Below are 16,652 nucleotides of genomic sequence, written 5' to 3' on the forward strand. Positions count from 1 at the left end.
CGACCCCCCCCCCCCCCCCCCCCAACTTGTGCCCCCTCAAAAATAATGAGTGCATGACGTCCCTGACAGAGGGCCCTGATATGTCTGCAATGAGGTACATAAGGGACAATATACACAATGAACAAGTAAATACAGAACACTGGCAAAAACTTGCACAGTCAATAGCCAATATTTTATTCACAATAAAACATAGATAACATAACAAATGTTTAAACGGATAAATTTTATACTTTTATCCACTAAATGAGCTCATTTCAAATTTGATGCCTGCTACAGGTCCCAAAAAAGTTGGCACGGGGGCAACAAAGGGCTGAAAATGCAAGACATTTTGAAAAGATTCAGCTGGGAGAACATCTAGCAACTAATTAAGTTAATTGAAATCCGGTCTGTAACATATTTTATAATGAGCTCATTTTGTGCATAAAATTTTAAAATTTCTCAGTTTAAACATTTATTATGTTATCTATGTTTTATTGTGAATAAAATAATGGGTCATGTGATTTGAAATTTAAAAATTATGTGATTTGATTTAAAAATTAAAAAAAATGTCCCAACATATCTGGAATTCGGGTTGTATAAAGTTATTGTTTCTATTTATTTTTGTTTATTTTTAATACACTTTAGGTGTTGTATTTTTATGTTTTATAGTCTATTAATTTTTTATTTATATATAATTTTAGAATTAATTTATAATTTTGCATCGAGTTTATGCTTATATTTATGTTTTTGTTTGTACTTATGTTACCTGTATGTTCCTGTTGAGTTCCTGTTTTGCCTTATTTGGTAGTTCCTCTTTTCATTAGTTTATCATCGTTAATTCATATCACCTGTCTTGTATTATTCATCACGTTTGCTCATTAGTCTGTCTGTCTTAATAAGCCTTCTGTTTCTGTTCAGTCTTGGTATCGTATTAATGTTCATTAAATGGAACACGTGTTGGTTGATGCTACTACGTTCTCCTGTCTATTCTCCTGTTCCTTGCTTTAGATATTTTCTTTACTACAACCACGTTCCGTGACAACTTATATGAATAGACCCTATTTAAATTATGTTTAAGTACATTCATTTTTATTTATATAATTTTATAAATAATTTATCATTTTGTGTATAACTATTGATTATATTTATAATTGTTTCTTTTCAAATTTAAGATACTGTATTTATGAATGGATCCTAAATTACATTTGATTTTTTAAATTGTTGCACCACTCTGCTATTTTAAAAAAAACTACACAACTAAGAGGTGATTAATAAATAAAAATATCATTTAAGTTTTTTTTTTACGTTTAAATTGATCTATAATCTAATATTTATATTTTATTTAATTCCATCTTTATTTCAATGAACAAAAATTATAGTTTTTTTTTTTTGGTTTTCGTTAACAGTAACAATCCTGCCTAAAATAAACACTTTCCCTTATTTTTGCACAATAAAATGATGGATATTATTTGTCAACTACCCAAGTTCTCATTAAATAAATTATATGTTTTTTCCGCCACCTTCAATTTTTCGCAGTGCATTCTGGGATTGGCGTCTCCATGAAAATGCAAAGCTACTTTTGAATTCTGGTCAAAGTGTTGGGTCTTATCAGTGTAAATATCAGTGTCGAGAGCACCTATCATGCCTTAAAATGCTGCCTAAGTAGGCAGCTTCTGGAACAAAGCCAGTGTGTTTGTGAGTCACACTGCCTGTATTCACCTGATAAAATGTTTCAAAAGCATCAGTACCTGGATGTGTGGTGAATAGAGGAGAAAATCAAAACACACACATACTCGCACAGAAACGTCAATGAACGGTGCTCTATTTCCACGGTCCTGCTTGCCGATCAAACAGTTATGTTTGTTGTGGACGTGTGAATTTTCAAAAATGATGACGCACACCCCAAAACAGCATTGTGTCATCTCACAAAGTGTGTCTGTGTGTGAGAGAGAGCTGCAACGTGGGATGGCTAGCGGTCGAAAAACGCTAAATGCTGATGTACTTCAAAATTTGGACCAATGGCCTAGTTAAAACTAAAGAAAAACATCAGTTTCCAGTCAGATTGCTATTTTCTTCAGATACATAACCAACATATATGTACGCAAGAAAAGTGATTCACAAAGACATACCACACACACACAAAACCCACTTTCCAGAAGATTACACTGAAATGGAAATGGAAATTGAAGTGTGTGTGACAACAGGAGAATTGATTTGACGACAGCAATTACACAGGCCTTAAACGACAACACACACACACACACATAATCACTGATCCGAAGCTGCTTTGCTGTCAAAGCTAGGCTAGTAAAGCTAGTCTGTTTATATTCATAACGCTCACAGGTCATATCTACTGGATTTAAGGCTCAATTCTCAATTGATTAAGATGAGTCTGGCGTTAGCATGTTGCTAAGCTAACAGCATAATAATGCATTTAAAAATACATAGCACACACACTTATTGGGTAAATCTGTCAGTTTCTGAAACTGAAACTTAATGAAATGTGAGTAAATTTCTAATAAAAATTTGTCATCGAGCATTTTGAATTCAGTTCATTAAATCATCATATTACGTGCAAATTTCTGGAGATGCGATATAAATTGTCAGAGAAGACACACACTGACTCGTTCTGCACATCCTGCTGGCCGAACTGAGGGGGAAATGAGCAAAATGAGACAGAAAAAGGAAGAAAAGACAATTCTTACACAGAAATTTACATGATTTATGCAAAACACCCCGCTTATGATGAGTTTCACCTCGCTGTCGCACAGCTGTCAGGCCGTTACGCCGGTTATTTTGCACATATTCTGAATAAAGCTGGGAAATGAGTCAGCAAGGGATGGATGATGTATAAAAATCTGACTTTTGATGATGGTCAACATGTTTTTTTTGATAACATGGCATCATTTAATACAGTAAATGATGAGAGTATCCTTCATTCAGGAGTGAACTTTTCTCTTAAAGGACACCTGTGGTGCCTGTACCTCTGACTGGTGTTGAAGATCGACAACTCACACTGATTCCCTGAAGCGTGTGTGTGAGTGTGTGTGTTGGCAGTGTCATTTCACAGGCTGTTGTGAGAGATGAGCTCGATATGAGTCTGTATCCTGTTGGACTGTGATGACGTGAATCACATTTACTCAGCGCGCTGATGTGAGCTCCACATCAAACATTGTCTTTTCTTTTGTGTATCATCTGTCATTCATACTAGCCAAACTTACTGGCTTTAACAGTATATTAAAGAAAAGTATTTGTGTATTTCTTCCAGCTAGCACCGGTGTTCACCAGCTAGCACCGGTGTTTCCAGCTAGCACCGGTGTTCACCGAGATCTTCAACCTCTCCCTGGAACAGTCCATAGTCCCCTCATGCTTTAAGCAGTCCACCATTGTTCCTGTCCCCAAGAAACCGCAGCCCACCTGCCTAAACGACTATCGCCCTGTAGCCCTCACATCAGTGGTGATGAAGTGCTTTGAGAGACTGGTCAGAGACTTCATCATTGCATCACTACCAGACACACTGGATCCACTACAGTTTGCATACAGACATAACCGCTCCACGGAGGATGCCATCTCACACCTCCTCCACACCACAACAAGTCACCTGGACTGCAGAAAAGGGAATTATGTAAAAATGCTGTTTGTGGACTACAGTTCAGCGTTTAACACCATAATTCCCTCCACACTCACCTCCAAGTTGGAGGTCCTTGGTCTCAGCACATACTTGTGCCAATGGATCTCCAGCTTCCTGAAGGACAGACAGCAAGCCGTACGGATGGGTAAACACACCTCATCCTCCATCACCCTAAGCACCGGAGCCCCTCAAGGTTGTGTTCTGAGCCCCCTGCTGTACTCACTGTACACTTATGACTGTGTGGCCACTTCCAACTCCACCACCATCATTAAGTTTGCTGATGACACTGTTGTGTTGGGCCTGATCTCAGACAACGACGAGACGGCCTACATACAGGAGATTAAGAACCTGGAGAGTTGGTGCCAGGTGAATAGTCTACACCTGAACATCAGCAAAACTAAGGAGCTGATAGTGGACTTCAGTACGAAGCAGGAGCGGTCGTACCAGCCGATCACGATCAGCGGGACTCCAGTGGAGAGAGTGGACAGCTTCAGATACCTGGGTGTTCACATCACGCAGGACTTGACTTGGTCCTGTCATACCAGCACCCTGGTGAAGAAGGCCAGGCAGCGTCTGTACCATCTGAGACGCTTAAAGGACTTTAGACTTCCCTCTTGGTTGCTTAAGACTTTTTACACCTGCACCATCGAGAGCGTCCTGACGGGCAGCATCACTTCCTGGTTCGGGAACTGCACTATGCAGGACAGACGAGCCCTCCAGAGGGTGGTGCGTTCAGCGGAACGTACCATTCACACCGAGCTCCCTAACCTGCAGGACATCTACAGCAAGCGGTGCCTGACCAGGGCCAGGAAGATAGTGAAGGACCTCAGCCATCCCAACAATGGACTCTTTTCTCTGCTGCGTTCAGGGAGACGCTTCCGCTCCATGAAGGCGAACACAGAGAGAATGAGGAGGAGCTTCTTCCCGCAGGCCATTCGGAGTCTAAACCACTCTCCACTCTAATCACATCACCCCACACTTCCACTTTGCACATTTTTCAAGTACAATCTGCACTAATTTGTAGAAGGTTACGAAAGGATAAATGAGTGGGACTTACATACCATTTGTCTTTGTCTTTAGTATCCTTTTACTCACTTATACACTTTACTGCACTGCACAGCACACGGACACTTTATCACTGACATACACTTTACTTTTTATAGAATCTATATAGAATCATATTCTATTTTTTATTCTCATATCTATTTGTTATTTTATTTTATTGCTAGTTTATTCTGTATATATGTTTACTGTACTTTTTCTATTTGTATTTTTGTAAACTTGAGGTTTTTCTAATTTTGTTGGACAATTTGTTGGACAGTCGTACAATACATTTCACTACATGTCGTACTACGTATGTATATGTATGTGACAAATAAAATTTGAATTTGAATTTGAATTTGAATTAGCTTACATCCAGTCAGCTTAAGTTCATGTGTTCCCTGGGAATCAAACCCATGATCTTGCTATTGCTAACACCACCTGCTAGCAGTTGAGAAACAGGAAAGGTTGCAGTCATGCTAAATTGGTAAAGCAGTGTTTGAAACGGTTGTTTGCTTCCATATACAAAATATATTCAAATCTATACAGTTTCTTACATACATTTAAATTGTATGTATTTTAGCTGTTACATATGGGTCACTTTACAGTTCTGAACGTAGTAACTACATTTAGTGAGTTACTCATAACGTCTCTTCTCCGTGAACGATTCCAACGACTCTTAAGGCCATTGCACACTGAGTCTGAAACTTTCGCACCTTAGAAAATAAATACGTTGTGTCAATCACGTTTAAGGTCATTGCACACTGAGTCGTGCGTTTTTCCATTTTCTGCGTATTCCTCACCCTTTCCTATCAAAATGCATGCTACGGATGCGAAAACACAGAAAATCGAACCTGATCCCAAAAATTTTATGACGGACGAAGGTTTCGCAGGCAGATTGACACAACGTGAGGTCGTATTTATTTTTTAACGTGCGAAAATTTCGGACTCAGTGTGCAATGACCTTTACATACTGCCTCCGAAAGTTTCGTCCGTCATAAAAAAATGTGGTTTCTCCGCTTTCACGTCAGTTCTCGTGAGCACGTGACTGTTTTGGCGCTTTCTGGTCAAATCGTCATCGACTTTTCAACAATGAGTGAGTAAATATTACTGAAATACGCAAATATTATTCATGTCTAACTATGTACCTTTTGAGGAATATGTTTTCAAGTGATTTTGTCGTCTATTGCCTATTCAAAAATAGCCTAACACACTTTCTATCCACCTTATTTTTCTCATGAGAGCCGGTGCGGCCATTTTGTAAATTGAATGTGTATGGCTTCCGGTGTCATTTGCTTCCAGGTATTTTTAGCTGTACAAAACAGCTTCTTTTGGTGCTTAATATAGCAAACTGGTGTGTCTTACCATATTATTTTTAATGTAACTTAATTATGAACACACCGGTTTGTAGTGCAAACAGTTTTACCGTTTACTGCACTTTGTTATTCTTCTCGTTTAACTGGGAGTCTCGCACATTCACAGAAAACTATTTACTTCTGCATTGAAAAATAAGGTGGCTACATTAAATGTGAAAAGGTCGTATGAAAATGCTAACATTTTTGTAAACAAAATAGTTTTGTATATCTTTTAAAACACTGAAAACTACCTAACAGTTTGGTGTAACTGACAGGAAGCCATTTTGTTTTCATGTGAATCCCATGACAGATGATGGTTATCTTGAAGGTTACATGAGTCACTAAATTCAAATTTTTGATGAAAATCAACAGCACTGGCATCAACTTTTTACCAAATCACACACATATATCTTTTTGAGTTTGCATTGTATAAGATTTCTCAATCAAGCATCCTTGTTTGTCCTTCAACGGATGGCGTCTGTACTGATATTGGATCCCAGAATGGGTTATTTTTCACAAACACCACACGCACCCAGACTCATCATATGCACAGATAAATACGAAGGACAGGAAATGTATCCGTGAGCTTTATGCATTCAGTGCACAAACCAGCCTCACACTTGAACGGACGTGTCATCTCTGACATCACGAACTGAGACAGCAGTCAGCACATTCATGATCTAAAAAAACAGAAAGAAAAAAATACCTTGTTAGCTTCTCTTGCTATTTTTCCAGTTCATCAGGGACATCTTGCTAATGTGTGAAGAAACAGGGTGACTGAAAACTACGCCCAGTCTCATCACACTGTTGTTTGACTGAAAATAGAGAGAGGAACACATTTAGCTTTGTGTGAATGTGTTTTTATGGATCTGTAGATTGGGATTTGTCATTGTCACCCATCTGTCCCATTATGTAGCACACAGGAAGTGACCCATTTACTTCATCGTTACTCACAAACACATACACACAAACTGCCATTACTCACCTCTGAGGCCTCCATAGAGCAGTGTGGAGTCTGATACAGCAGCACAGACTGTACCGGGTATTTGTACACTTGTTGTCACCATGTGCTTCGACAAAATGTTGTTTTTGAGACGCCTTTAAATCTATGTAAAAATTTGGGGGCTTTTAGTCTATGTGAGTTAGTTTTGAGGTTAAAAAATCTATGCGGCTGAACTCCTAAAAGTTTACTGAGGAATCTTATGAAAAAAATAAATAAAAAAAACTTAATTATGTGGAAAAACATACACTACTGTTCAAAGTTTTGGGGTTGGTAAGGTATTTCAAAAATGTTATTGAAGTCTCTCACCAAGGCTGCATTTTTTAAATAAAAAATACAGTAAAATCAGAAATACTGTGAAATATTTTTTACAATTTACAATAACTGATTTTTTTTTAAATAACTATTTATATATAATTTAAAATGTAATTTATTCCTGTGATGCAAAGATGATTTTTCAACATCATTACTCCAGTCTTCAGTGTCACACGATCCTTCAGAAATCATTCTAATATGCTGAATTGCTAAAAAGAAACATTTCTTCTTATTATCAGTTGTGCTGCTTAATATATATATATATATATATATGTGGATAATATTTTTTATCAGAATTGTTTGATGAATAGAGAGTTCAAAAGAACAGAGTTTATTTAAATAGAAATGATTTGTAACGGTAATAGCAATTTGTAAAAGTCTATTGATCAATTTAATGCATCACTGTTGAATATTTATTAAACATAATATTTATAAATCATAATATTTGTTGTGCTGTCTTTATGTACATTTAAATAAAAAATACAGTATTACGATATTACAATGATAATCACTATTAAAAATAATGGCAATCATTTAAAAAATTATTTTTAAAAGTAAAGTATCCAGACTCATTATGTAAATTAATTTAGTTATATAAGTAGAATTTGCTTAATTATTGTGAAAACAATGTCATAACAGCAAAAAGTCTTAAGGGTGCTTAAAATATAATTGACTTTCCTTATTCACAACTTAATTATTATTTATTAAGCGTGAAACCTGTACATGTTTTAATGAGCTTATTATGACAAAATAAAGCAGATATATGAATTTGACATTAATCTGCACAAAAACAGACCAAAATATTCCTGACTCAACTTGTTCACAGGATCATACCATTTAATTCACTAAATAAAATGCACTCTATAATAAGAATATTTTAATTGAGAACTGAACAGCTATCCACTGACAAATGAACATTTCTGACAAAATGTCCAGCTTTGGAAATTCACTGTATTTCTGAGTTCATTCTGACCCGACTCTTTTTCATTTATTTTACTCATCCGTCGATTGCTTCATCAGAGCCTCCTCACCTTTGATGCCTGATCAGTGATCACCACACACATCTCAGCACTGGATGAATCAGTGCTGGCCTTGATCTGTGGTATTGATTCTTCCTTGTGGACTGAGAAAATTACTGTCTACTTAATCACAGATGACTTCTTCAAAGAACAAGAGCAAACAGGACATTTGTTTGTGTGTGTGTGTGTGTGTGTGTGAGCACATGACCTCATCTCTCAATAACTGCAAGCTGGTATAGACAGCCATTTCTGTGGAACACAAAAGAGATACTGTTTAAAGTTTCCACAAAATTATAGAGCTGCTAATATGTATGTGGGTAGTTGACAAATAAAAATTGGACTGTGTCCTATGGTGTGACATAGCAAAAATGTAGAAAAAAACTTAACAAATAACATGAGAAAAAATGTATCTTCATTCGTAAGAGTTACAAACAGCATGAGAGAGGTTTATCTTCAATGTTAGAGGTTATTTCTTTTTACATTTTTCCATCCCACCATAGGACACATTGATACTTCAACTACCCATGTATGTATATATTAGTGCTGTCAAGTGATTAATCGCGATTAATCGCATACAAAATAAAAGTTTTTGTTTGCATAATATGTGTTTTCGGTGCATAGAAATATACCCATACAGTATATATTCTGAAAATACATGTCTATATTTATTTTAATATAATTTATATTATAATTTAATATATAAACATAACCTATTTTTCTGAAATATATACATGCATGTGTGTGTATTTATATATGCATAATAAATATACACAGCACACATGCATATACAGTATCATCTAAACAAAATCTTTTATTTTGGATGCGATTAATCGCGATTAATCATTTGACAGCACTATTATTTATTTACTTACAGAGTTAGCTACCAACTGTGTCTTCTATCAGCAGTCTTGTTCTTCAGCTCATGTCTAGACCAGAAACAAGCACATGCGCTGTATATGACTCACAGGACGCGTGAATTATTGATATGCATGTAGATTTATTGCTCACGACTTAATATTGAACTGTGAGTCATGCCACACTGGAGCTCTGTGGGAAGTTATATGTCACGCAGAAAGCTGTCAATCAATCCCTGAAGTTTATAATTGATGCCAGAATCTCAAATGCATGTAATATAAATATGAATTTTGCACATTCAGGCTGAGAGCAGCATCTGTTGGGCTGTAGGTGCACACCAACTGTGCTACAAAAACGTACAGAGGTGTTATTATTCTGTGATTAGTAAACAATCCAGTTTAATAGAGCTAGGCCGCCAGCTAGTGGTGGGAATATAGTATGACAACTTTTGAACTCAACACCATCAAATAGTCAAACATGACTGTAACACAAAGGTACTGAATAAGAGGATCAATTTAAAAAGTCACTGTAAACCTGCTTTTAAATGTAATGTAAAGTATTTACCATATTTTAAAGCTTCAAACCCTGAAAAAAAAAAAAAAATGTTTCTTCACTCCACAGATTTAGCTTCATGCCTTGCATGTCTTCCTTTCTACCCAGAACTCCCTCCACAGGATATCCAATCGCAGGAGCAGGAACTGTCTCTTTAAAACTCACTAGCCAATGGGAAACCAGCTCTCACATATATGCACTTTTTATGTATATATATATATATATATATATGCTTTATTATCAACAGGTAGCATGTACAGTACCATATCTCAATATATAACAACAACAAATATTTCACACACCTCAACAAGTAGGAACAAGAGAGAAAGAGAAAAGAAAAAAGAGAACGAGAGGGTAAGCATCAGTTTACAGGCAGATATATGTTATACATATATTAACAGTTCCATAGAATATTACAATGCAATTTAAATACAGACAATATACTTTGCTGGACTGCACCATTCATTTTATATTATGTGAAAATGTTAAAGGAGGAGCATATATTAATCGTTTTAATTGCTTTACTATTTTTAGATTTTGATATCACATCTACATACATTTCAATCTCTTTTTCAAGAACCATAAAAAGAGGTCTGCTTTCTGTAAACTTGCACTTATGAATGTGAAATTTACATAAAAATAAAATAAAATTTATAATAAAACCAACAACTTTAAAGAGCGATCCTTCATATAATGACCCATAATTACATGTTTATAAGATAAAGAAAATGTTTTTAAAATATTGTCAGCAATGAAAACCTCCACATTACTCCAAAAATATTGGGTATATTGGCAGGACCAAAACAAATGAAAAATTGTTTCAGTGGAGCATTCACAGAAAGAGCATTTCAAATCAATATCAATTTTAATTTTTTGTAGCAATACCTTTGTAGGATAAACTCTATGAATTAATTTATATGAGATTTCCTTAACCTTATTTGTAAGGAGAAATTTTTGAGGTAATGACCAAACTTGAGTCCAATTTACATTATTAAAAAAATTACATAAGGTGTAGAAATAATCTCTTTCAGAAACAAGGATCTAATGTTATAATTATTAGGCTTTAACCCAGAGAAACAGATAGAGCCGACTGAGGTATGTTCAGGTCTAGGAGGACAGACAGAAAGTGTGGATGTTTGAACAGCATATGTACAGCTGCAGGTATGGCCTTAGTAAGCACCTTCAATTCTTTTAATGTGATAGATATTTTGTATCTTGAGACAAAGTCTGCAAGCGTAAATAAATTCCCTTCATTATTAAATAACTGATTCACTAATAACAACCCATTACTAACCCAATTATGAAAAAATAAAGATTATTTCTATACAAAATATTGGCATTATTCCAAATAAGAAAACTATGAGGGGAGAAGTTGTGTTTATAAATAAGACTCCAGGTAGCAAGTACTTGTTGGTAAAATTTAGAAAGTTTGACTGGAAGTTTTTCAATTTTATAATTACACATCAAAAGAAATTCTAACCCACACAAATAAGAAAAAATAAAGCAAGGAATTATATTCCAAATATATTTTTTTGAAGAAATGGTCTTATTCAATTTATTTTAAAGTTACTGTTTAGAGAGCTAAAAGCTATCAAATTCAACCCAACTTTATCATATGTGTTACAGAGGAGGTTCCTGCACCGCCTCCCTCGCACCACCAGAGGGATCCGTCTCCCGAATATTAACTCTCTCACTGAACTCAAATTCCCATCATGCCTCTTATCATATCTTGCATCTCATTTACACACACACACATATAAGCACTCACACACACCACTTCCCTGCGAAGTCTTGATTTGCCCTGGCTGTCACTACTGAGCGTTTACTACCCGTGTTTGTTTTATACCTTTCGACCTTGGACTGTTTACGTTGCTGATTGTTCACTACCTGCCCCGACCCGGATTGTTTATTGGACTCTGATTCTTGCTGCCTGCCTCGATTCTCTGCCTGACTCTCGACTCTGCCTTGCCTCCATTGCTCTGTTTGCTGGTATTTGACTGTTTGACCATTCTTAATAAAAGCTGCAAATGGATCCAACTCAGTCTGATCATTCACAACAATATGAATCTAATGTTTCAAATATATCTAGTGAGTTTTTCAGTATCAACACCACTTTTTTTCAAAGTTTTGTAAAGCGTGTGTGGCGCTGTGATAAAGGTCAGTCATTCATTAAACTCTGAACTTTGGACTCATTGTGTCCAAACTGCCAACTGGAAAGGCTGTGGTAATTTTAAAATAGTCATAAAATTGAGGAGATATGGTGTTATACCTTTGATATTTACATTAAATTTTTGCTAACAGTATACTGAGAGATGTTCAAAGACACTACTGTTATTTGTGTATGATCATGAGACTGTTAGCCTAGTTTTTTTAGGTCTGACAGTTTTCAATCATGTTACAGCAGATTTTAGCCCGAGTAAGAGTAATATTATCCATTATATCTGTTCCAAGTTATGAGCACATTTTACTGAAAGTTACACTGCTCACTGAAAGCTCTGCTTAATTCTAAAGCAATGTTTGTAAAGCATCAGTAACCCAGGGGTGTGGCATATACTTACAGCTCAATTACGTAATCTTTCAGTGTTGTATATTTAGATTATCCGCCTGTAAGTTCACTGATTTGTGTTGTTTCAGCTCTACAATCAGCATCAAAACTCCTGCCTAAAGGAACTGGACCTGACTAACAATAACTTCAGGATTCAGGAGTGAAGCTGCTTTCTAAGAAGCTGCCAACTGGAGAAGCTGAGGTAATTTTAAAATCATATATCTTGTCGCTGTTGAATGGGAACCTTAAATGTGCTACGTTTCAGGAAATGCGAAAAACCCTATAGTTTCTGAATAAAACACTGCCATCATATTTAACATGCGTCATTATATTAATAACATTTCACCAAAATCAAGCTCAGATGGAGTTAATGAGGTTTTTGAGCAGTGAATGTCGGACATCTGTGTTTTGTCCATCATCAGAACAGCTGCATCTGAGACAGTAAATGCAGTGCTTTACAGTTTTCGTCAACTTAAAGGCTACAATGTTTATTGTAACTAAATAAGGGCTCAGTTTTTCCTGTTGTTGAATACATTTGGCCAAAATTTCATGTTATAAAAGATGTAGATAAAATGTAAGTCAACTGTCAAAAAAAAAACCCCATACACCATTGGATTCTGTATGAGCCAAGCAATAGAATGGGGTGAGATTCTATCAGACAAAAGTTTTAGAATATTTGCATAGATGGCTTCATGGCACGGTGCCGAAGACACAAACCAAGTTTTAAAAATATACACCAAAGCATTCCTAAAATACAGCATTTTATGACAGCTATTCATACAGATGCCCGAAACGGCTGACATTGAAAAATTTGGTATTGTTTGACTTGGTATGCAACACCAAATCTAAAAAGACCATTGATGAATTACCCCAAACTGTTCATAAGCTATAAGAAAAAAATTACAATTTTTCACATGTCTTGACCACCAGGTCAAGAGATGCCAAAACTGCTTATGTACTCTTAGGTCATGTTTGTTATAAGTTGTAACACACACAAAGTTTGGTCTGAGTACACCAAAGTGTTGCGGTGATATATATATAGGCCATTAGGTGTGTTCTTCATGAGATTTGTTGATGCTCTATGTTCTTAAACACTTGTAGGAAGGCAGTATCAAACAGAAAAATGAAATGACGTGCTGTACAAAAATTGATGCAGACTGCAAAAATTGGTGCTTTATTGGAAGGTGTAGCATATTTACAGTGAAGAACAAAACAAAAATAAATATAAACGAGTGATGGGACGATTGATACCGAGGCTTCGATGCTCCGACGCAATTTTCAAAGCACTATTGTATCACACACTGAAATGATGATTGTGTTGAATTGACAACATCACGTGATTGATGACATTCAGCTCACCTAAAATATTTTTTGCAACTATACTCACATCAATTATTAATTATAATCACACACTTGTATATTTTCTATTATTGATCAATATGTGAATCCGTTGTGCATGACATGAGTTGGCACAGATTAAAAACTGCTCCGCGATGTTTCATTAGAGATGGTGGAGGAACCAAGTCTGACCGCCAGATATCGCTAATGCATATTGTGTTGAAAGCTTCAAGTAATGAACCGTTTTTCGGCACAATTTGATGAAAGCCTCAAACGTTTCAGAAAGCCTTGGTTTCCCATCACTAATTTTTGGCGGTTAGAACTGAGTAAACTTGGGTAGCAAGCCTATAAGCCCCACCTACTCAAACTGAAAGTTTGCAGCAGTCAAATTAAATAATATAAAAGACAAAACACAACTTAATTGAAGCTTCCCAAACAAATAATGTAACATTAACAGAAGAGAGATTTAACAGCAAATTAAAAGAGAAAACAGCTGTTCCTAAATTCCCCCCTCTAACATCACACCAAAATGGTAGCTCCTACAGGAAGTGATGTGGCAGCAACTTTAAAAACCCATTTGAACTAGATTATTGGTTTGGCTGTACAGAGTGAGAACTGAAGGTTTAACTACATCAAGATTGGTGAAGGTAATTGTCACATGAATTGTTGTGTGCTAGTATTTTGTTCTTATAGAAAAATAGTTAGGCCTACATACTTACATTTAGCTGACGCTTTTATCCAAAGCGACTTACAATTGCTATATATGTCAGAGGTCGCACGCCTCTGGAGCAACTAGGGGTTAAGTGTCTTGCTCAGGGACACATTGGTGTCTCACAGTGGATTCGAACCCGGGTCTCTCACACCAACGGCATGTGTCTTATCCACTGCGTCATCACCACTATAAACTATAAAGGGGAACAATGAACAGTACAAGTGATATGGGTGTATGTCTGTAAGACCAAGTTTATCTAGTATTCTGGTTAGCCTGTAACGGATACAATAGATGCCTTGGTACCTTCGGTGCTTGGTCCCTAATAAACTACAAAATAAAAATAGTCTAGTAAATGATGGAAAGCAAAATACTACTTATTATATTTAAAGGGTTAGTTCACCCAAAAATCTAAATTACTCACCCTCATGTCGTTACAAAGCCATAAGACACAAATTTTGATATTTTTGATGAAATCCGAGCGCTCTCTGACCCTGCATAGACCGCAACACAACTGAAACGTTCAAGGTCCAGAAAGGTAATAAGGACATTGTTAAAACAGTCCATGTGACATCAGTGGTTCAACCTTAATTCTATGAAGCTACGAGAATACTTTTTGTGCGCAAAGAAAACAAAAATATGACTTTATTGAACAATTTCTTCTCTTCAGTGTCAGTCGACGTGTGTTCACGAGAGTATCAGGACGCATGCATGGTACTCTCCTGAACGCTCGTCGAAGATGAACGAAGGTCTTACAGGTTTGGAACGACATGAAGGAGAGTAATTAATGACCGAATTTTCATTTCTGGGTGAATTATCCCTTTATTAGATTACTTACTGGGGTTTTTTTGTCATTGGTGAGTCCAATGAATAGAACATGACACATTATGCTTTTCTTTTTCTTCGACAGTATAGATCATGGAGCACAGCGGAGAGAATATGAGTAGAGAAGAACTCCTAAAATGTAGGTCTACACATACATTTTTTCACAGGACACCATTTTACAGAAGACCAGAATAAAATCTCAAGAATACAATGTTTGCTGTGTACATGTGGTCAAAAATATTTATGTGGAACCAGAAAGTAGATCCAAGACCAATGTGATTCTTGAACATATTTTGTGCTTTTAATTGTGTTCTCTTTATTTGTGTGTGTGCAGATTTCTGTGATCTGACACTGGATTCAAACACGGCACACAATCTCCTGTCTGTTGCAGATGGCAACAAAAAATTGGTGCGTAATCCAGATCCAATGATATATCCTGATAATCCAGAGAGATTTGACGGCCTTCCGCAGGTTCTGTGTAAAGAGCGTCTGTCTGGACGCTGTTACTGGGAGGCTGAATGGAGCGGGTTGGGTGATATGGTCGTGTCATATGAAGGAATCGGCAGGAAAGGAGAAGTTTGTGAAAGCAGGTTCGGAGCCAATGACCAATCCTGGATCCTGAGCTGCTTCGGGGAGAAACTGATTGCCTGGCATAATAATGTAGGAGTACACATTCCTCCCCCAGCACCTCCCCTAAACAAAGTAGGAGTGTATGTGGACGAGCCGGCCGGGATTCTGTCCTTCTACAGCATCTCTGACACAAACACACTCAGACATTTATACACATTCAACACCAAATTCACTGAACCCCTTTTTGCTGGATTTGTGCTGTATACTAATTCAGTGACTCTCTGTGATGTTTAAAAAACAGGATGAGTCATTTCAATTCACTACAGCATCTACAGTGGCCCCAAAAATATTTGCACTCTTTAGACACAACTAATGATATCAAAACAAGTGCCCTTTATTTTATAGCACAAGTACGCTTTTCAACTAAAACATTAAAAAATATACAACATAAAACATGCTCTGTAGCTGGCAGTATAAGCTTCTACTGTGGGAAGTTTTTTCTTTAATGTTGTCTTTGCAAATATGAAAATTTTGGACTCAGTGTGCAAGGGCCTTTGCGGCGTTCACATTTAACGTAAGGGGATACTTGACTATAGATGTATAATTAATGTTTTTCAAAATCAAGAGCGGATAGTGGTATATCTAAGACGAGAAAACATCCTCCTTCTATTATTGCGAACATCTGTGTGGAAATTCATCAAGATACAACGTGGAGATTGCTTCATTCTTCTGTTGATTATGCGGTTCAGTGGTTATCAAAATCCACGGCGATCTCTTCATTCAAACACAACCACTCAACATTTTCGAAGACTTGATTTTATTCAGATTGCTTGCTGTGGACATGACTTGTATTCTCTATTTGCGACTATTAAAGAGATGCTCAGAAATTGCATTATGGACTCAATGTTTGTTTTATTA

General features: G+C 36.4%; 1 protein-coding gene across 2 annotated transcripts; it reads left to right on the top strand.

Annotated features, from left to right (window-relative positions):
• The first annotated feature begins 11,468 nt into the window (after positions 1–11,468).
• Positions 11,469–16,625, top strand: LOC306875529 (stonustoxin subunit beta-like). 2 transcript variants are annotated; one of them, XM_079426172.1, is made up of 4 exons: positions 11,469–11,835; positions 12,382–12,494; positions 15,250–15,303; positions 15,499–16,625. In XM_079426172.1, exons 3-4 carry the CDS (start codon positions 15,258–15,260, stop codon positions 16,026–16,028), a joined length of 576 nt encoding a protein of 191 aa, XP_079282298.1. In that variant the 5' UTR covers positions 11,469–11,835; positions 12,382–12,494; positions 15,250–15,257; the 3' UTR covers positions 16,029–16,625. The 2 variants fall into 2 exon arrangements, with proteins under 2 accessions (XP_079282298.1, XP_079282297.1); XM_079426171.1 differs by having other exon boundaries at positions 11,492–11,736.
• Positions 16,626–16,652: the final 27 nt, after the last annotated feature.

The sequence above is a fragment of the Barbus barbus genome (assembly GCF_936440315.1).
Source record: "Barbus barbus genome assembly, chromosome: 9".
NCBI lineage: Eukaryota > Metazoa > Chordata > Actinopteri > Cypriniformes > Cyprinidae > Barbus > Barbus barbus.

Coding starts and splice junctions, on each gene's coding strand:
- LOC306875529 (XM_079426172.1), top strand. CDS start 15,258: ATGGAGCACAGCGGAGAGAATATGAGTAGAGAAGAACTCCTAAAAT. Junction 15,304..15,498: donor TAGAGAAGAACTCCTAAAAT/GTAGGTCTACAC, acceptor GTGTGTGTGCAG/ATTTCTGTGATCTGACACTG.